We start from the raw sequence: 21,741 nt of genomic DNA, 5'->3' as shown, positions 1-21,741 counted from the left end.
TTCAACTACTCTGAATAAATATATTCAAGTCTTAGGAAACACGATGTGTCTTGTGAGACCTATTTAATGCAATTTTGTTTCCCAGTTATTATGCAGGATTTTGGAAGATGTCCTTACAATTCCAACAGCTGAAAGTAAGTGAATAAAGAACTATTACTTTCCAGCAGCTGCTTTCCAAGAGATAGTGCACTGGCAAAACTGCATGCTATAGGATTTCTGACTCAATAAAATTAAACAACACACACGTACAGATCTTTCATCCCCATAAATCATTTAAGAGAGTTGCAACAACTTTTATTTACACATAATAGGCTGATATTATCGGACACTTCTACTCTGGCTGCCTTTAGTACCTTTCTGTCAGGTAGGACAACATATCTGCAAACAAAAAATGAACATAAAACCTTCACAATCTTTTCTTCACAAAATCCCACCACTCATCTCCACTAAACATAATCAGCCCTTTCAGATGTGGCTCCTGGACACATAATAACTGTCTAGTGAAACAAGACAAAGCAGGGGCGGTGCCTGGAAAAAAGTGTAATTTTCACTGTGCATTAAATCATGTTTTTTCAAAGTTGGAAACATCAGAGGAATAACATACAGATAAAATTTTACTTGAGTCACTACTGTCATCTGGATCACAATTCAATATTAAAAGATCAAAAACCAAAAAATCTATGCCATTCAAACCACATCTAAAAAAAAACCCACCACAAAACACAAAATTCACCTGCTTCAGTATTTCCTTCCTTTAGACTTAAGAGAGATCTGCCCACTTTCTAATATAAAGTAATGCAGTCAGAGACTGCTATTCAAGTAATAATTTAGACATAATAGAACCAACACCAGCCTAGGAAAAATGCATTAATTAAAAAACCTCACAAATGTGAAAAAAACAGTTCATTCTGCTTTCCTCTTAAGACATAAAAGTTGTCTCTCTCACATGGTGAGGTACCGAAGGGTTTCATGTAGGGTCTTTTAAAGATGCCATTATGAGGGACAGACCAAAATCCAATCTAAAAAGCTTGATTTCAGAGCTTTATGAATTTTAAATATGTAGGAAAATATAGCATCTCTAATATCAAGGGCACTGAGTTTTTTCAAAACCTAAATAAAAAGCAGCTTACCTCGAATAGGGCCCAGTGCTGCATCCTTTGCTAATGCCGTTAAATCACTTCCAGAGTATCCATCTGTCATTCTTTGTCCAAGGAAAAAGTGGGGGAGAAGGGGAAGAAAAATAACAAACCCAAAACCTGCTTCAAACCATATCATTTAATTGCAGATGATTAAAATGTTACTTAATCAAAAGTATTATTTTGGTGTCATTTTGCAAGTTTAATAAATCAGAAGTGCATCAACGTAAGTGATCTATAATTGAGTCTTTCCCAGATTAAATTTGAAGTACAGCTATTCAAGTCCCAAATAACCTGCTAGGAAAAGCAAAAAGATAGCAATCAACTAGGATTTGTAGATTAAAATTAATCTCAAGCATATTTACTATGCCTGTTATGAGAATGCCCTGCCACTAGTTGGTCATCATTTGTTGCAGATGAATATAAAGCCAAAACCTCAACTGTCCTGTAGTCTTTCAAACCCACTGATACAATGAGAACCCAATACTACACATCTTAATGATGAAAAATATAAAATAACTTTGTTTCATAATAGGAAGGGTATTTAACCCATGCTTTTCCAATCAAATATGAAACTGAAAATAATCTGAAATTATCCAGTGCTTGCTCTGCTATGCTGGTAATACCTTCAACAAACCTAGCAATGGACAAGCAAAGTTGCTTTTGATTTGAAATACATGCCAAGTGCAAAACTGGTACTGTCTTGGCATCAGAGAGAAGTGCTGGACTGCCTGGGGGATGGGTGGAGAAAAGCATCCCCTCCTCCTCAGAAAGAAAAGCACTGATGAGCATGTTTCGACAACAGAAACCCAGGCAGGTGGTGCAGGGAAAAAAACCAAGCACATATATATACACAAGCATATAAAAAAATACTTTCATATAGCCAGATAAAAGACCATCTTCCCCAAACGCAGGCAACTCATTCTCAGCAAGAGTGGTCACTATCTGATGATTTACATCAGTAAACATTAGTACCTTTCAATGAATAAAAAACAGTCTGAATGAATGCAGTAGATGAGTATATTTATTTAGTAACGTTACAGAACACTTACCTAGCTAGTTGTGCCAACTCTTTTTGGGTCAATGGACTTCCTTGCTTGCTTAGAAGATTTTTTAGCAAAATCAATCTTGTCTGAAAAGTAGATAAGTTTATCAGATGTAAAACTGATTTTCATGGTGCACTTAAAACTCTATTGCAACAACAAAACTACATGTTTGTCAGGTCAGCTTTTCTGCTTCACTAGTTTAAATTTGCCTATAGTGCTTTTGTGAGGAGGCTGTACACGATCATCTCTTCTGGGGAAGAGAAAGGGATTTGGTAGTAACAACTGAGGGTTGAACTACTTGAACAATAATGCATTAGAATCCTCATCAAAAGGCCTAATCTGCTGTTGAGCTGCAAAACACTACTTTAAGAAAGCTACTTTCATCTTTTGCAATAAACAGTCTTATCCAGCCAAGCAAACGTGCTCCTGCAAGCCCTATTTCAGACTTATCCATGCCTGCTAGTATGTAAGCAACAACCCACTGGCCAAGAAATACTGAGTAGCTACTATCAGATTTGCAACTAGCACGTGTAAAAGAAATGCAAAAATTGAAGACAACCACCAGAATTAAAGCACAGTGTACTATGGCTGTTATGAATTAACAGAAGTTAATTCACTAAACTGTAATCATCCACTAGGGCAAGTTAGGAATAGCCTAAGAAACAAATTTTATTCTATTTTTTAATAAAATTAATCTTAAAATGAAGAAAATGCATGGAAAAACTTACTTCTTCATTTGGTAAAGACACATATACCCGTTTGGTGAATCGTCTAGGAAAAAAAAGCATATAAAAGTGTGTGTATATATGTGTATATCTTTTTAGTGCACATAGATCTAACATTTGGGTTGATAAATATCAAAATTTCACTTACATCATCAAATTCTAGGAAGCAGAACTACAGATTTAAAAAACAAAACCCAACAAAACCAACATCCAAACAAAGAATATGCAGAAGCCACTGGTGTCACCTTACTCTAATTTGAAGATATGACAGTCCTCCCAGGCAGAAAATAAAATACTCTAAAGTAGAAATACCACTGACTACCAGCAACTAAATGAAGTGTCTCTTCATGGTAGACAAAAAGCCTTTGGAATAATTAAAAATGCGTTTTATTTGTTCAGACAGTGCTGACATGCCTATTCTCCTCAATCAAGAATGAAAAGAGAATTAAGTATGAGAATTTGTAGCAAAAAAGTCCTAAGGCAAATCTACAGTGAGATCTGTAATTGCATGGGACATCAGAAGTCCAAAATTCACAGCGAAGAAATATTGGATTTCACTGGTCAAATTTCTTCCTTCATCCTTCCATTAAGATTCAAATCATAGAAGAATCAATATACAAAATGCAAGAAGGTTATAAAATGCTGGCTTGTTCTCAACAGGTACTGATGTTTTAGACAATCCTAAGCCCATCATGCTTGTGCAGATGTATCCCAAAAGAGAAGTGACAGGCACCTCCTTTGAGAGCTTAAATAATTTAACCTCGCCAAACAGCTTTTGCTACTTAATTCCAAAACCAAAAACTACCAAGACACTAAGTAGCAAAACCTGCTCTTCTTAATGAACATCATATTTTTGTATTCCAACAAAGGAGGAGGCGTTTTGATACCTGAGAACAGCATCATCAAGCTCCTGTGGCCTGTTTGTTGCTCCCATCACAAGTATTCTGTCCTCTCCAGAAGACTGTACCTATGCAATGTAGGAAGGCAAGGCAGCTTTCAGTTTACATCAAGCAGTAACACAATAAAGACAGTTAGAGACCTGCCATGTGTTCAATGCACTGATGCTTTCTTCCCGTGTATGCTTTTTTCCCCCCATGTAGTTACCTTTACAACATTCTTTAGATAAACATAAAGTCCAACTAAGAAAAAATAAGAAGAAAAAAAAAGGAATGTAAACACAGGACACTATGCACAATTCATGTTGCTTGAAAAGAGACTTGCAAGAGCACAGATGCTGCTGTGGAACTGCATGCTCCAATGCCGGAAAACACTGAGACCACAAAAAGCACTCAGAAGTTTAGTCATCCAGAGATGTTTAAAAAGCTCAAGACTTTCTGCTGCTGTGGGTTTTAACAGCCAACATTGTTTTGAAGCCTACAGAGAAAGAGAGAATCAAAACTTGAGGCTAAAGTACAGCCAGAACCATTCACAGAATCACAGAATCACAGAATCGACTGGGTTGGAAAAGACCTCAGAGATCATCGAGTCCAACCCTTGGTCCAACTCTAGTCCGTTTACTAGATCATGGCACTAAGTGCCATGTCCAATCTCAGTTTAAAAACCTCTAGGGACGGCGAGTCCACCACCTCCCTGGGCAGGCCATTCCAATGCCTGATCACTCTCTCTGTAAAGAATTTCTTTCTAATATCCAGCCTAAATTTCCCCTGGTAGAGTTTAAGCCCATGCCCCCTTGTCCTATTGCTAACTGCCTGGGAGAAGAGACCAATCCCCACCTGGCTATAACTTCCCTTCAGGTAGTTACAGAGAGTGATGAGGTCACCTCTAAGCCTCCTCTTCTCTAGACTAAACAACCCCAGCTCCCTCAGCCTCTCCCCATAGGTCTTATGTTCAAGTCCCTTCACCAGTCGTGTTGATCTTCTCTGGACCCGCTCCAGCACTTCAATGTCTTTCCTGAACTGAGGGGCCCAGAACTGAACACAATACTCCAGGTGTGGCCTCACCAATGCAGAGTACAGGGGAAGGATCACTTCCCTTGTCCTGCTGACCACGCTATTTTTGATACAGGACAGGATACCGTTGGCCTTCTTGGCCACCTGGGCACACTGTTGGCTCATGTTGAGCTTCCTGTCAATTAGTACCCCCAGGTCCCTTTCTGTCTGACTGCTCTCCAGCCACTCTGCGCCCAGCCTGTAGCGCTGCAGGGGGTTGTTGTGACCAAAGTGCAGCACCCGGCATTTGGCCTTATTGAACTTCATCCCATTGGAATCAGCCCATTTTTCCAGTCTATCCAGATCCCTCTGCAGAGCCCTCCTGCCTTCCAGCAGGTCGACACTCCCTCCCAGCTTGGTGTCATCAGCAAATTTGCTGATGATGGTCTCAATCCCCTCATCTAAATCATCAATAAAGATGTTAAACAGGACTGGACCCAACACTGACCCCTGGGGAACACCACTAGTGACTGGCCGCCAGCTGGATGCAGCCCCATTCACCAGCACTCTCTGGGCCCGGCCCTCCAGCCAGTTCTTAACCCATTCAGATCAGAGATTCATCTAACAAGGGTCTCACAAGACGCAAGTAACCAAAATGAGATGTTATTCAATAGTACAGACACAGCACTTTCCTCCCCTAATTCACTCAATTGCAAGACTTGATTTTATACCCAAGAACATAGACAATTTCCAGACTTCAGAGAAAACACTTGGGTATCAGAGACATGTTATTATTCACCTGATAGCCAGTCCTTCGTAGACTTAAGTTCTTTGGTGCCTTACTGAGTCAAAAACATTCCACAAACATTGTATGATATAGTTACACCTTGATCCAAAGTTTGCTAACTTACTAATTATATTTCATTTTCCCCTTTTCATTAAAAAAAAAAAAAAAAACCCTCTGTGTATATGTGTGTGTAACAATTTCTACATATCATTGTCACATTGCATTATTTGTCCTGATTCTTCCCACTTTGGAGAAGATTTTCCTGATCCCATTGTGTCTCTCTACAGTTCTCTTCTCCTCCTGTAACTCATTACTATTGCTTCACCATTATAGCAATATTCTACTGTGCCAGCAGAATATAAACTAAAGTTGTTCAATACAAAAACCAGTTCTGTGTGACTGAAAAATATTCTGATATTAATTTGTTCTCCCCTTCCCAAAACTATGAAACCCAGTTCCTTTTCCTGGGTATTACATAACGTGATATTAAATATATTCTTACTGTATCCTGTCACCTCTAGGTCATGATGCAAAGAAAAAAATCTATAGCTCAATAAAAAGCATCCTCCTTAAGTGTCATGGCTGTGTAGCCCCATGATCTGGTCTGAAATCCCCATATCCCCCAAGCCTCACCTTACCCTTTGGCAGTGCCTACTTTTGTGACACATATCCCTTAAAAGTCAAAAAGGCATCCCTTAAAAGCCATTTAATCTTCTTTTACTTTGCCAAAAGGACAAGATGTGCTTCAGCAAAACATGCAATTGCAAACAAGGATTCAACCCCACCTCACCCTCAAGTGTCCCTCTTGGCCCGTAAGAACATTTGTTCTCACAGCTCCTTCAGTATTGCCATTTGTTATCCTTTCTTCTCCATCGTTCAACCCATTATTTCAGCTCATCTCCAGATTATTACCTCTCACCTCAGACTGAATTTTCCAGAATAGTACAATAAGCAGGTAAAAGTTAACGGCAACAGGAAAAAGCTGTTTGGCCAGCAAGGGGTGGGGACAGGACACAGAGCTAAGCCCCAGCAGCCACATCCCATTTGTCCTTCATCTCTAGCTTATACTGGCACCCACTCCATTAGCCAATTCAGCTAAATCAAAGAATACCCAAGACTAAATACTTACACCATCAAATTCTATTAAAAATTCTGTTTTTAGACGCCTACTAGCATCATGTTCACCTTCTCGTCTTTCACACAAAAGGCTATCCACTTCATCTAAAAAAGAAAGAAATAAATCTTAAATAAGCATACAACATTAAAGTCTTCATATTTGCCTACGCTCTTTTGCTAATATAGGGCTCCAGTAAGAGAAATCAGACATTTATTCCTTAGGAGACAGACAGATCTCAGTGAAGTTTAAAAGGTTGTATAATGTGTTGTCCTTTGAACATGTAACACCAAGCACAGATGAGAGAAAAAAAAAATCCTGCTGATAATAAACTGCAACTCGGGATAAGCAAACCCCATTTTAATGTTTACAGTCCAATATGTAAATGGACTTGGAGCGTAAAGGTAGTACAGCATTTGTGGTCTTGAGGGCATTTCTTCCCACTATTACACCAACTAAATAATACAACACTAATCCAACATGCTCTAAATGAAACTACTGATTAGTCAGCAGGTCATATCTGAGACACTTGCTCTACATTGCAGAATTACCCAAAGAATTTACTCAATGATTCCAATTTTCTAAGTCAAAATATTTAAGAAAATGCACAAGAGTCAACAACATTTAAGGTCTTACCAATAAAAATTATAGAAGGCTGAAGTTCTCTGGCTACTGCAAATAGAGCACGCACCAGTTTCTCCCCTTCACCCACCTAAAACAACAGCAAACTGGTTTTGGAGGAGGTTTAGAAAGCCTTTAATACAAGGAAGCTAACATAAGAATCTACAGAAAATCTTGCTGATAATCAACCACACTCCATCCACTCATACACACTCAGATTATCACTAGTGCACTATTACATACAACAGCATTGTTTAGGTCTTAAAAGAAATATTACAACTTCACTTATGATCAGAATTGAGTTGTCAAGAGATTTTGGTGCCTAAATTAGATTGAAAGGAGGAGGAGCTGGGATCCACTTCATTTACTTTTTAAAGAAAAAACCCACAACCACTCATCTATATGACAGCCAGGGTCAGAATGAACTGCAAAAGCCTTTGAGTTAACACAATCACAAAACGTCTTACTTTCCTTCAAAAGTAACTTTTTTAGAGTGTAGTGAGCATGAAGTTCTAACAGTTCAACAAAGACTCATCCACAGTCTCTGGCCTTCTTAAGCCCCACTTACAGCATGTGTGTTTTCAGATCAATATACAGTTGCTACTTACATATTTTGAAGTTAGGCTCGCTGCACTTATATTAAAGAAAGTAGCATTTGATTCTGCAGCAACTGCTTTGGCCTAGGAGAGGGGGAGGAAAAAAAAAAAAAGCACTTTTTCAAACATCACATTGAAGATACCTCTCTGCTTCCATAGCCAGCACGCATGTCCTGATTGACGATTTTGAAAACCTGTGTTCCTTCAAAGGGAACACCTTATAGATGCTACAGAAAAATTCTGTATGGGCCACTTACAAATAGTAACAGGTAACCAGACACCCTTAGACTTCCCTAACCACACCATTTCCATAGCCAACTACAACTTACATACTGAAGAACAAAAGTCTCCAGCTCTTTTCAATGTATCCTGAGTCGACATCTGAAACAGTTTTAACTAATTTAGGGTAGCAGTTGGAACAAATCACATTAAAAATGATGTATTTTTTTCATTGTACCCTATCTATACAAAAACTGTTTTCAGAGGAAAGCTAGGAAAGAGAATCAGTTCAGCCAGAATGCTCACACAGCACACCCTCTTCAGTAACAGCTTCACCATATTCAGGAGACTATGATTCCCTGGTTATATTGTTTAATTTTAGCGATTAGAAATTATGTTCCAGTGTGTAAAGCATAACAGATGAGGCAAAGCGAGCTCCTCGGCAGGCACGCTCTTGTGCTCCAGCTTCCGTGTCAGCACAGGGAGCGCGCAGCCGCGGCCGCCGTGCGATGCGGGACCGTGTGCGCGGTTCAGCTGCATTGGGACCCACGATGCTTCCCGGCTGATGTGCAGCCATGTCCCTCCGCTTCCCCGAGCCCAGCACATTGGGCTGAGAAAACAAGCAGCAGCCAGACAGTTCCACAGCACTTATGCTCTGTGCATGGCAGTGTGGAAGTCAGTCAACCCCCTTTCTTGCTACTCTGCTCCCCCATTTCCACATCTAGTATATTTTAGTATAGAGCAGACCATTTGTGATTAATCACTGCTGTACACAAACATTTAACTATGTTACTTTTACTCTCTCTGAAAATGAAACTTAGACTTGCTAGTTTAAGTTTTAAAGTATTACTTGTGATGTTGAAAAGAATTAGGGAACAGTTTAGCAACTCACTTCCCCAATTCCCCACTTCCACAACTTTGCATTTTTATATTAACTTAAGATCATAATATATATTCAGGAAGAATATACAGTCTACGACTACAACACCCAAACCGAAATCCACGCCTCATGGTTACATTTTAAGCCCACCAATGTGTGCATGAAGTAAGTTTCTCACCAACATTGTCTTCCCGTTTCCTGGTGGGCCGAACAGCAACAATCCACGTGCAGGAGCTCTAAGTCCTGTAAATAACTGAAAAGTACATCGCCATAAGTTACCTTCAAAAACTTAAAGAAAATGTTGATTTACCTCCATAAGAAAACAGTTTAAGACTGAGGAACGGCTCACTGGCTGACACTGATACCAATAGTAGCAGTGCTACAACAGTGCAGGTTTTTAGAGAACTACATTCTATTATTAATTTGACCTAATGCACATCACTACTGTTTCCCACAAAAGTGTTAAATTCCATTATGATTGTTCTGTGCACAGACGCACTGTGAAAGCAATATAAAAGATAGTTAACACTTTGCACAAGACAGACCAGCCTAACAAGTTTAAAGCATCAATTCCATTTAAAAAGGGAGAATATGCAGGTGTGTAGTACGAGTTAAAGCAATGTTCCTCCTAAGTTCATAAGGAAAAACTCCATCTTTTTTTATTAAATGAAACTTGAGAAGTGAAGCTTTGACCAAAAGTACTTTAAGTATTACTTAACAACCACCTACTCTCTCTAAATGCTACTGATAATAATCTTCTGCCTTTCACTTTGCATTGAATTCATCTTTCCTACACTGTGAAATTGCACCCATCCCATGTAGCATCACAGCAAGCAAATCTACAAACCTTCATAAAGTACATCTCTTTTAGTTATTCCCATAGGTTGTTTTCCCCATCACTTTGTCTTTACTGCTTTCCCCAAGAGTTTTAGAGTTCTTTTTTCGGTCTCACACTCACCTCTCCATTCCAGCTCCCAATAATCCCAACAACCAACCAAAAGCAATAGTCTCTTATATACACACACCATGTCTGAAGACCACTGTTGGCAAGCCCTCCTTTCCACAATATCCATGATAACAAATGGCTTCATTCCCACTGTAGTGTTTCTGCGATGACCAACCAACACACTTTTTCTCTATGATTTCATCATTCACAGCATTTTGTTTGTACTTGATTTGCTTTGACCACTAAAAATAGTTATCCAGCATGATCCTATTTACTAATACATACCACCTACACTACCACTGTATTATAAAATTCTAACCTGGACAACCACATTCCTCAAGTGTTTCTGCCTTCCATGCTGCACACCATGTGCTTCTCCTGCCTGACAGCTTTTGTTGGGAACCATCCTTTGGGAGTTCTACCATTTTCAGATAGTCCAAACTAAGTCTACAACTCTTTCTCACCTTGATCGTCACCTACGCAGCTCAGCTTCAACTGCCATTCATCACTGAGACACACTAAGCTTTCAACATGTTTGTTATTAAACTAGACATCCTAAACACGTCTGGCAGTTGCATGAGCCCTGATGAGGTCCGGAGCTTTCAAATATGACAGCTGATGGCTCTTTTGCACATTTGGTGGCGCACTGTGCCTGTACTCAAATACACATCTCAGTTGATGCCAACAGTCATGTCCCCCGCAACCCAGGACACAGTGACTCTTCACGTTAACCTCCCCACTGGCTGGGGGGGTAGGAGAGGTGGGACTCCCAGTCAGAGAGGGTCCTGAGCCAAGGAGGTGCCAGGCCCACGCTTGTAAAGACCAGAGCCAGATCCGACCAGACTATAAAACATGTCTCCCTCTGAAGACCCCGCTTTGAGCAGCCTTCTTGGAGTAGCGGGTCTGTGATCGGAGCCCTCACCTTATATCAGGGACACTGTCTAAGGAGACTTCCTGGGACTGAGAGCCTTCACGTTCTCCTTGGTGACTGAATATTCCCTTCTGGATAGATCCCTGAGTGAGCCCCTGCCCACCCCAGACAAGCAGGTGTTTCTTCTGGGTACCCTTGAATAAGCCAGGCTTCTTATGAGTGAGTGTGTGCTCACTGTGGATCATCGTTACTGTGTGGTCGTATGATAACAATATCCCCAACTGGTATACTTGACCTACAATTTATTAAGTGTTGCTGCAGTGCTGACTGATTTTGGATTACCCCCCCCAGCTTGCATTGGTTTCTGTTGTTTGGTTTCAGACTGTCATTTGGTTTCAGTTCTGAATTAAAGTTGGTTTAACTATATTATTTGCTTGGAGTTATCTTGGGTGCCTCTGTGACAACATGGTCTGAACTAACTGCTACCATTTTATTAGCATCCTACTGCTGAAATGGTCACAGCCAGTGTTTTCTGTTTATTCACCTCAATTCTTGCTCTCCTACAGAAAAAAACCATTAATTGGCTTGTTTAAACACGAATTTGAGTACAAAAGTCATTAAAGTTGGAACGGTAGTATTTAATTTACTAAATATTTCCCTATAGTTGCCACATATACCATGTTCATCTACAAGGAATAAAACTGATCTCTTTTCTTCCAAGGAACATTTAAAAACTTGCAGGATTCTCTGTTCTTGTTGTATCTCAAACAACAGCAAGGTCAGGCCCATTGCTAGCTACAGTAATACAAAGACAACCTTATTGAAAATATCAACTGTTATTGGAAAACAGTCATAACTATTCCAGGCCTCACATTTCAAAGTCCTTCCCACCCAGCTCGCTGTATTAGTGCTACTGAACAAACATATGTGACATACTAAAGCACTGTAAAAACAAAGATGGTACAATGACATTTTCCTTCTTCATAAGAATACCAGAGCACACATATTTGATGCCAGAGCTTTCTTTTCTTCAGGCCTAGTACTCCTGTGATGCTACGCCAGGTTCAGGGTTTCTTCCCTGCGATGTTTCAAAACCAGAAACTGCATTAAAGGAAAGAGGAAGACCACAGAGCAAGTCCAGTCACCCATCAACATGACAAAAGAGACCCACAGCAGGCAAAGAACAAATAGCAATTTTGCTTGAATAATCAGCACTGCAGTAAATCATTATACACAATTTCTGCAAGTCCAGCTTGAGAAATGACTGATTCAATTTTTTTTTTTAAAATGGCTCAAAAAATTCCAGAAATATATAGACCAGACCCGCATCTAGGCAGTCACAGTAGCTTAGGTACCACTTCTGACAAAATAAAAGCCTAAATGACCAATTTCCACTCAGCCAAGTAGAGGAAATCTGCCCTCAAATGTTACACACCTCAGCATATTTGCTTGTTCGCTACGCTTCTTTGCATCTTATCCTGCTGTGAACAGACCATTCAGAATGTCTAACTGACATGCACAGAGAACATGACCACAATACCAATTTCATATTTTTCGAATCAGATAGTGTAATAACTTAATTTACCTATACAAATCTCATCTGTTTCACTCTCCCAGTTCTGGGCTTTGTCCTTTACATGTCCATAGAGCATGGGACACACAGCTATAGCCATCTGGCACAGTCAGCCTCACAAATTTTCAGGATTTTTTGTTTTGTTTTTTGTTGGTTGGGGTTTTTAGGGCTTTGTGGCTTGCTGGTTTGGTGTTCTGTTTTGTTTAGGGTGGTGTGTTTTGTTGTTGTTTTGTTTGTTTGGCTAGGTTGGTTTGTTTTAAACTCTTGGGTGCATCACTTCCTCCAGCATTCACTAACCAGAAGAAAACGAATTTCAGAATTTCATGGTAGCATTTTAACACATAAACTCACTCTCCTTTTGCCTCACCACACAGATATCAATAGCAATCATAGCCAGTAAATACAGGATTCAAGAATCACCACTTCATGTCTGAAGCACAATACATTTCTTTGATTCTGTCAAAGGCTGTTCACACCCCCAGCTGCTCACCTCAGGTCGCAGAGAAGGAAGGATAACAATTTCTTGCAGAGCTTGTTTAGCCAGTTCCTGCCCTGCGATATCATCGAATTTGACAGCTGGCCCACTAACAAAGAAATGGAATACTAATTAGTCTTAACAATGAGATACTCTTTTTCAGCTGCAGCTGACTAATTTAATGCATTTGACTATTTATACAGAACCCTTTTGAGGAAGTCTACAAATTATATTGCTAAGAATTTAAAAAGATAAGCATCTAAAAAGACAGGCATTTCTGATTTGAATTTTCATCCCTTTGCCAATGTATCAACAACAGCTCCCCCACTCCCAACAACCTCCAGAAGACCCACAACAGAGTAAAAATACTAATTTTATTCCAAGTGGACAAAGACTGTACTGAAAAACAGGCTCTCCACATTGAAAAGCCTACTTTTCTTCAGACTTACCTATCAACAATCTCATTCAGGATAAGATTAGCAAGATTACTGTCCACATTTCTAAATATCTTCAAGTCTTTCTTTTTTCGTGGAGCAGTAGTAGGAGTAGAAGGCTTATTTGTTCTGCTATTTTTAGGAGCAGCCTGGAGATGGGGGAAGGAAAACAAACAAATAACTCGATATTTTTAAAGCATTCTGTTAACAGAAGTACTTTTTCATTTAATTTGCTCCAGTAAAAGCTAAAATGTTAACACATACCAGATATTCTAATGCTGCATTTTGCCACAAATAATACTATCATATTCAGACACAGATAGAGCACCACAGGCTCCAGTGGATAGGGGTTTTTTGGTTTGATATTGGTTTTGAGGATTTTTTTTTCCTGAAGACAATCCTTTATATTTAACTAAGGCATCTTCCCCCAGCGTACTCTAGAAATAGAGCATCACGATCCGTTTCAGATTCTCAATGCATATAAGCAAGAATTTCTAGTCCTGTCATGCTTTGCTAACAGGCCACTTAAAACCCTTCACATTATAGCAGCAACAACGCTTCACTATATTTATGTACCATCCACTCTGCTCTCTATACTGCTTCACTGTGGGAGTAGCAGAGGGGAGATAAGGACAGAAGAGAAAGAGATGGGTCAAAAGGAACATAGCATTTTTGTGTCTTATCGGTATAGGACTTACTTTTGTATTTCAGTCATAATCTAACCACAATTTGCTTTTCAATATGGTTGCAACACACCCCTGTGCATGTGTACTTCAGAAGAGAAGGAATGTCTAGGGAGAAAATCTGTAGCTCTGGAGTAAGAGGTTGTTGGTTTTTTTTTTCCTCCATCTTTTACATACTGGGACTAACATTTATCTTTCTCCTAAATAAGCTCACCCCCGTTTCCCATGTAATTTTCAAAACAAGTATTATCATTTATAACTGCAATCACAACTAACATCCATTTGCCCATTCACCTACCCAACGCCCCCTGATTTCTAAAATCCACTCCGCACCCTAGCTCAAGAGGCTTGGCCAAAAACTCAGGGGCTTCAGGGTTTTTTCTAAAACCTTTCTGCTACTACAATACTACAATAAAGGCAGCAAATACAAAGTTTGTCCTGGAGTTTACATTGACTTTCTAAGCGTATAGTGCTATATTTATCCTTACCATACCTTATGAGTTGAAGCTGCAGGATTAGATGCTGGTCTAGACACAGAAGATGATATCCCACTGTAGCTAGGTGTTCTGTGGTGACCTGAGAGGCCTGTGGATCCAGTTTTTGCAACAGTTTTTGAACGAGGAAGGGAATTACTTGTGTGTGTTAAGGGATCCTTCTTTTTTGGAACCGCTCCACTTTCTACAAAGAAAACCATTAGAACAAGAACACTTTCAGCAGCTGTACTTTTATCATCAATTCTAACTTGAAGACAGTAATGTTGACATACATAATACAGTATTATAGCAGAATAATACACATTTTTGAAGAGGTTTAGTACTTTTAAGGGCACATTAAGCTGTAAGTTTCTCCTAAAGTTAAGTTTTGAAATGTAAAGACCTCTCAAAACAAACAGTGGTTAGCCATCTTAGAAAAGCTGGAGATAGTTAAATCCCATAACAAGGGAAGAACACCATCTATTCCTTATGACAGAACATCAGCTGGACATTTTTTGTTCCCTAAAGCTCCTAAAAATAATTATAATAATCCCCAAATTTCAAGCCATTAGATTCAGAGCAGTCATTCCTTAAGTGATGTTGGCAGGTTAGTTACTTTGGATTCTAGCCAACACTATCTAGCACCTTCCACACAGAAGCTTCACAAAGGCACTTTAATTTGGCAAAAATTCCAAAAGTTATACTTGCAAGCAACTACCAGGAGCTTTTTTTTCTAACTTTGTTTCACTTCAGGTATCTCAAGCTATAAGTAAATTCTGAATAAACAGATCTGAAGCAGCTTACCTTCCTACATTTATAAGTGTTCAAATATTATATCACGCCACTGAATTCAAACACCACCACACATTCCATTCACACCTCCTCTAAATCACCTCCATGATGGAGCAGGAAGGTCTCAAATAAATCTACAGATGAAATTTAACATACTGGCCACAGGTGACTAAACTACAAAAGGCCATTTTGGTCCAGAGTAAGTTAAATAGCATTTGATTGTTCAAAACAGAGATTAAGAGGTAAGAATGTGCCACAGTGAACATGCATGTCGGTCAGGCTGGTCGGTCAGGCATGTCGGTCACAGCATCAGACGGGGGTTTCTGTGTTGGGAATACAGTACTGGAAGCTGTCTGGTACAGCACTGTTGTCTGCTATGGAAACTGAAAATACTGCCTTATTTTATGTCCTTTTGAAAGGATCAAGGAGCCTTTTGATTAGATAGGAGAAATGTGGTGTCAGAGGTAAGGAAGCTCAAGATGGATTTCAGCTACAAGCTTCTTCACTAAGCTTTCTGAAATGTGCAACTCACTTTGACTTGTTAGTCTTAAGCAATGAGCCAAAGAACTCAATTTTTAAGCAAGTTAATGACTCTATGAAAATTTTTAATTTATAATAGTGCAGTTGAGTTAAAAATACCTGAAGTAGAAAGCCTCATCATGTTGAATGTTGTGTTTAAAGAATTAAAATAAAAATACCTCAGTGAAACAGTATCATGGAAGGATCAATTCATTACTACCATGTCCTCAGCCCCTTTAAACATAAAAGTCTTACATATTACAGGAGCATATCTTTACAAAGCCCGCAGTTATCCATGTGTTGAACTACTTCTAGGCTACCAAGCTTCTAAAGCCTTTCTCCAGCCACAAATCTACCCCTTTTAAGAGCTATGGAAACCCTGCAGGGGTCATAATAAACAATGCAGATGTACCAAAGTGCAATAAACAAGGGAACTTGAATAATATGATTAACTACATTTACACATAAGATATTCCTCGGGAAAAAAAAACAAACCAAACCCCCCAAAATAAACAAATGCAAACAAACACCATTAAGAAACAAAACCCACCTACCAAAAAGCAAACAAAAAACAACAAACCAAAAACCACCACAAACCACCACACCAAAAAAAAGCAAACCACAAACACACACCACCACAAAACTGGCTACTGGTTACTGAATAAGTCACACACAGACCCAGAGCTGGTTAAATTCCTTTAGTCATCCCTGCCCAGGAATTTCCGGGTCAAAAACTCCTCAAAATTAGGCATACTTAGTAACTTTGAAATTCAAAAAGCAGTATATGAATCTATTAAAAACCCCAGCTACTCCACACTTCGACTGGTACAGTTTAGCAAAAGGTGGCACTCAGTTTGGTTTTTTTTCTGGTCTGTGTTTTTGTTTTGTTTCGTTCTTCCCTTCAGCCTCACTTGCACAACTGGCTTAGTCAACATGGGATGGCTACAAAAAGCTTTAGTAGTTTTTCTCCATCTCCTTCACCTTAACATGTTGCTCAATTATCACACCTTCCCAGAATTACGCCCTTCTATTGAGAACAATACACACACTGCAATTTTGAGAATCATAAAATTGCACAGGTAAGGAATATTTCAGCAAGCTGGAAACACAGGGAAGGGGAAGCGAAACCAGAAAGGCTTCAAAACAAATTATGATTTACCCTAACTGTACCTCCAGGAATCAAGACCACGAAGTTTACACATGTTCTGCGGTCAGTCCTGCTGGGCAGCATGAAACAGCACTGATGAACTACTCTTGAACACACTTGTTCACTGTCAACTCCAGCGGGAACTTCATTTGATATACAAATTTTCATTGATGCAGCAAATAAAAATGTGATCAAACTTTTCAGAATTAGTTTACCTGTTTCTAAAGGGTCAAGTGTTTAAGAGCGCATGTGTGTCTTGTCACTGACAGCACCTATTATTTCATTATATAAAATATAGCTTTGCTGTGACAAATGCAAAACTGCCAAAACACATTTCTTATCCGTTTGTATTTGTCATCTGCTGAAAGACGTAAAATGTGCTGCAAGTGGCCTTGAAACCTTTTGTAGAATCTCCAGCAGCCTTCTGCCAAATGTTTCACCATTCCATATAAAACAGTAATTAAGTGCCTAAAATAAGTTCTAATCACAAAGACAGACCAAGGTATTTTTTCAAGTCTATTTGAAACACTGAATAATTAAATTGTTTACTTTATATGATAGTAATAATGACTTGATTGTTTTGATTTTACTCTCCAATTCTTGATGGGACAGAATAATTTACTTCAAAGCTTTAAGCTAACGCCACTAGATGATGCAGAAATGATCCTGAAAGCGTGCCTGAAATTTTCATCTGTCATCCAAATAAATAGATAATAAAGAAATTATAAACAAGCAAGGAGCAAATTTTTGTCCGAGGTTTTCTATCAGTTAAACTGTGATAAGCTGCAGACACAGGTGCCCAATTTCAGACTCCTAAACAGGAATTCCTTCAAAGATTATATTCGGATTCTTCAAACAGATACATTCAAGTAATAAAAACTAGCTAACAGAAAACTTCATAGTTGTTCTCCTTTCTAAAATGACAGAGTCACATCAGTCAAAGAACTAAGGTTGCCAAATTATGGTGTTAAAAATGATCTTATTGAAACTACTACTTCTACTTGGGAAACTCATTAAAAAACTTCAGCATTAAGAGTAGAATTTTTGCAACTTGAAAAAGATTGCCAATATAAGCCTATTAAAGACATGCCAGCAGATGCTTCCAAGTGAAAACTGAGATTAAAAACTAGCTACTTGCACAGTGCTAATGCTGTGGGGTAAGAAACAGAAATGTAATGCTTTCTCTAATCATATATCATGCTGAGATTTACATGTTAAGTGTAAAATGGTACACTGGTATTATTGTAATACCATCAGTATTGTATGCCCAGTAAATAAGTTCATGAAACATAAACACTGCCTTCAGCAAGACTGGCATAATCTCCTTCTCCAGCCAGTCTTAAAAAAACAACCACCTACAGTGCAGAAGAAAACAGGCACATCTGAGGAAAACAAAAAATACAGCTAAATAGCTTTACATCAAGACTGCTATTAGAACAAGAGTGATGGATACACTTAAACAAACAAATAAAAACACGCATTTCAAAATAAAGTTTGGGGTCAAGGCTACTTGTCATTACTCTTAAGTTACTGCATAGTCTTCTGCAACTGAATGGCAGGTGATACTGCTCTAATGAGGTCTTATAGAACCTTATTAGAAATCTTTCACATAAATATTCAAGAAAAATCTCTAGCTGTTCAGTGAAGCTAGGAAACTATCTATGGATGAGGAAGACAGGGATAGGTAGCCATCTGTACTAGAATCAAGTATATGGGTCTGAAAGACTGACATGAATAATATCTTGAAAGAAGGAAGAATCTCAAGTAACACTTTGGAAAAAAAGTGCAGTACAGAGGTGAGAACAGAACAGCAGACAGAATTAAGAACCAAAAATATCTGTAAAGAATCTGGCCTTTAAAGACAAATGAAAGAAAGCAAAGTACTTTTTGACCAAAGAACGGGCAAAAAGATGCTTGAAGTTAGAACTATGAATGACCATGTTTCAGGCTTCATAAAATCCTGGACTTTTAAAAATCCCAGCCTGATCAGGCACCAGCACAGGCAATACTTTACATATACAGAAAAATGAAGCTTATGACAGAGTCCTGTGGCTCAATACCTCTATAGTACCTCTACTGCCTCCGTAACAGCAGTCCCCTTATCTCAAGTAGCTCGCAAGCTGATTTTATACAGTTTTCTAAGAATTTTTCATGTACTTTGTGTTTTCAAATGATTGTAGTTGTCAGCGTGAAAATAACATCTCTATTACAACATGTATAAAGGAAGAACAACAGCAAGATGATCAGCAGACTGAAGCAAAACTGATACAGTACTTTTAAGAAAAAACTGTAGCACCAATGTATCCTTAGGAACAAGGCTGTTTCCCCCTGCACCCAAAAAAACAGACGAGCATGTGAGCACAGGTACCAGCCAATTAAGAAATTCAAACAACAGTTAATAGGCTGACTTTGCTGGTACTATCAGGAACTCCACAGCTGCAGGATAAATTCAGTACTTCGGGTAATCCTCTTTCACAAGTTATGAATCTAAAATTTACCTTTGGCAATGTAAATGCAAATGGCAATGGAACAAGGCTCTTGAAGCCTTGTTCAAAGTAATCAGTAGATGCCTGGTACTTGCCTCTGGTTTATGACCTGCTCTTTAGTCCTTCTGTCTCTCCTCAGATCCCACTGAGTCTGGTAAATCAAAGTTTCTCTGTTAGCCCACACTCCTTTTCAGAAAGTGGGAAGACAGTCTCGCAGAAAAGAGCATCCCCAGAAGCCCGTGGCCCTTTCCTCCAGTATCGCAGAAGTGGTTCAGTGCTTCAGCTTCTATAAACCATAAGCAGTGTGACCCCAAATGGGTAAACTGACTAATACCACTTTCCACAAGTTTACTGATAGCGACTACCTTCTCCTATGGGAACTTCTGCAAATAAAAACACCTGCCACAGAACGGGCAAATTGTTTCTTCATTTCCAGCAGATGCCAAAAGATATTCTATGCTTTGTTACTGAGTAAATTAACAGTCTTAAGAGTGACAGTTCAGTTTAATCTTCTCCTGCAGTATTCAATTCTGAAATATGTTGAGAAAAGGGTACAAAAAAACCCAAAGAGTTTAAAGAAAGAGCTGTTCATACTGAATCAGATGGAGCACATTATTAACGTTTGTGTGCATATGCATGTATTTGTTCACTGAATCTCTAGCCAACCAGATAAAAAGGCAGGAGCTGGACTGGATCATTTAAGGTAAAGAGTTCTCAGGGTCTATCTATGTAGGAACTTATAATGAAGAGCCCTTTTAACTACATATTTTTGACAAATGCAGTTAACAAAAATACCACACATACAGTAATCTAAAGGTGCCTAACACGATAGTTCCACTACTTTAATTTCTCATACATTAGAAACAATAAAACCAAACAGCGAGATGACTTCAGAACTAGAAATGGAACTTCAAAAAAAACGCATGTGGTTTACACTACGTTTCAAGTTTAGTTACTTTAAAAACCGAATAGTGCTCCTGAATCAGCAGACAAGCTTTATGAATTCCATTGCTTGTTAGCTCTCTATTTTATTTAACCTCATTGTAGTCTACTGTATGAATTATCAGTTGAGATAACAGTTGTGACAACAGCTTACTGCCAGCTTAAAACACTTCCTGGATACAACTCACAAACCTCACAGTAACTTCACTCCTTGTTTATGGATCAACAAGTTTACTTCTGCTGTTTTAGTATCCCTGGCGCAGTCTTCTGGTAAAGGATAAAAACCACCTTATTTGACAAAAAACAAGAGCTGTTTCTCTGCCACATACCCCTTGTTTTAATTGTGTATCACTTTATCAGAGCAAAAAACCCTGAAATTTAATACAGCTTAATTCAAATGCACACTCACTCTCCCAATATTGCAAAGAACTACTCATGAGGGCACAATATATAACTTAGATATCCTACACTGACTTTGACACTATGTAAAACAGGTTTATTTTAATTCCTTTAAGAATGTAATGTAACAAATATTTTCTAAAATATTGTTTGAGTAAATAGTTTTGGATCCTAGCACAGGTATTGTAAGAGAATGGAATACTACAAAATAAAACAGTGTTGTCAAAGCCATAGAAAGGATGGGATGTATTTTATATAAAGCGTTTAAAACCAGAAATATATATATATGTATTTTTTTTTCTTTTTAAGTTGGTGGGGCCGAAACATAGCACTGCATATTTTTTCCCTCTAATACACCAGAAACTGAGAGACATCCCCTCAATAGGCGCTGGTAAAACCAAACCCACCTGACTGGAGATGTCCATTGCGGCATGCCAGGTTAGTACTGTCATTATAGACTTCCATTTGCGACTTGGATATTTGCAAAACTGCCTGCAGCTTCTCTACATAGTAGACAGAGGGGAAGGGAGGAGAAAGGATAAAATAAACAAACAAAAAATAAAAATGAACCAAGAAAATTTATGTATGTTGAACACACAAATGTCAAGTTTGGCTTTGTTATACTTGATACAGAGTTAAAGATAAAAGGAGTACTTCTAACTATTCTACATGTTCAGCAAATTTGTAAGAAAAATCTGTCAGTATAAGCATGACTGAAAACAGCTTTAAAACTAGCCATTTATGCCTGAGTTAATTACAACTGTATTTCCAGTCTAGTGACTGTAGTTACTTCCCAAAGCAATGGTCAGGATTAAATCAAATTAATTTACTAAATATTTGTGTTGATAACCCATTTCTGAAAGTCCTCACCAGGGTGTTACTTCTGACCAACTGCCAGGAGTCATTACTTTTCTGCATATTAAACGCTTCACTTAAGTAGTAACAGCCAGACAACATTTTACAGAAACCTCAACTGTTCAAGCAAAAC

General features: G+C 38.6%; 1 protein-coding gene across 5 annotated transcripts in view; it reads right to left on the bottom strand.

The window, feature by feature from the left end:
- The window catches only part of SPAST (spastin), a 35,534-nt gene that overhangs the window by 3,440 nt on the left and 10,353 nt on the right, over positions 1 to 21,741 (bottom strand). For 3 of the 5 annotated variants that reach the window (XM_065057943.1, XM_065057944.1, XM_065057945.1), the window contains 11 exons: positions 14,489 to 14,673; positions 13,328 to 13,461; positions 12,894 to 12,987; positions 9,192 to 9,266; positions 7,927 to 7,998; positions 7,334 to 7,409; positions 6,713 to 6,804; positions 3,795 to 3,874; positions 2,911 to 2,953; positions 2,189 to 2,268; positions 1,131 to 1,201 (listed from right to left, as the gene is read on the bottom strand). In XM_065057943.1, the coding sequence (XP_064914015.1) occupies positions 1,131 to 1,201; positions 2,189 to 2,268; positions 2,911 to 2,953; positions 3,795 to 3,874; positions 6,713 to 6,804; positions 7,334 to 7,409; positions 7,927 to 7,998; positions 9,192 to 9,266; positions 12,894 to 12,987; positions 13,328 to 13,461; positions 14,489 to 14,673 (1,002 nt within the window). Of the gene's footprint in view, positions 1 to 1,130; positions 1,202 to 2,188; positions 2,269 to 2,910; positions 2,954 to 3,794; positions 3,875 to 6,712; positions 6,805 to 7,333; positions 7,410 to 7,926; positions 7,999 to 9,191; positions 9,267 to 12,893; positions 12,988 to 13,327; positions 13,462 to 14,488; positions 14,674 to 21,160; positions 21,257 to 21,741 lie in introns of all 5 variants that reach the window. The other 2 variants (XM_065057941.1, XM_065057942.1) reach the window with 1 other exon arrangement.

The sequence above is a fragment of the Columba livia genome, chromosome 3 (assembly GCF_036013475.1).
Source record: "Columba livia isolate bColLiv1 breed racing homer chromosome 3, bColLiv1.pat.W.v2, whole genome shotgun sequence".
Classification (NCBI taxonomy): Eukaryota; Metazoa; Chordata; class Aves; order Columbiformes; family Columbidae; genus Columba; species Columba livia.
Note: the sequence above shows the minus strand (reverse complement) of the source record. Positions and strands in the feature narration are given on the sequence as shown.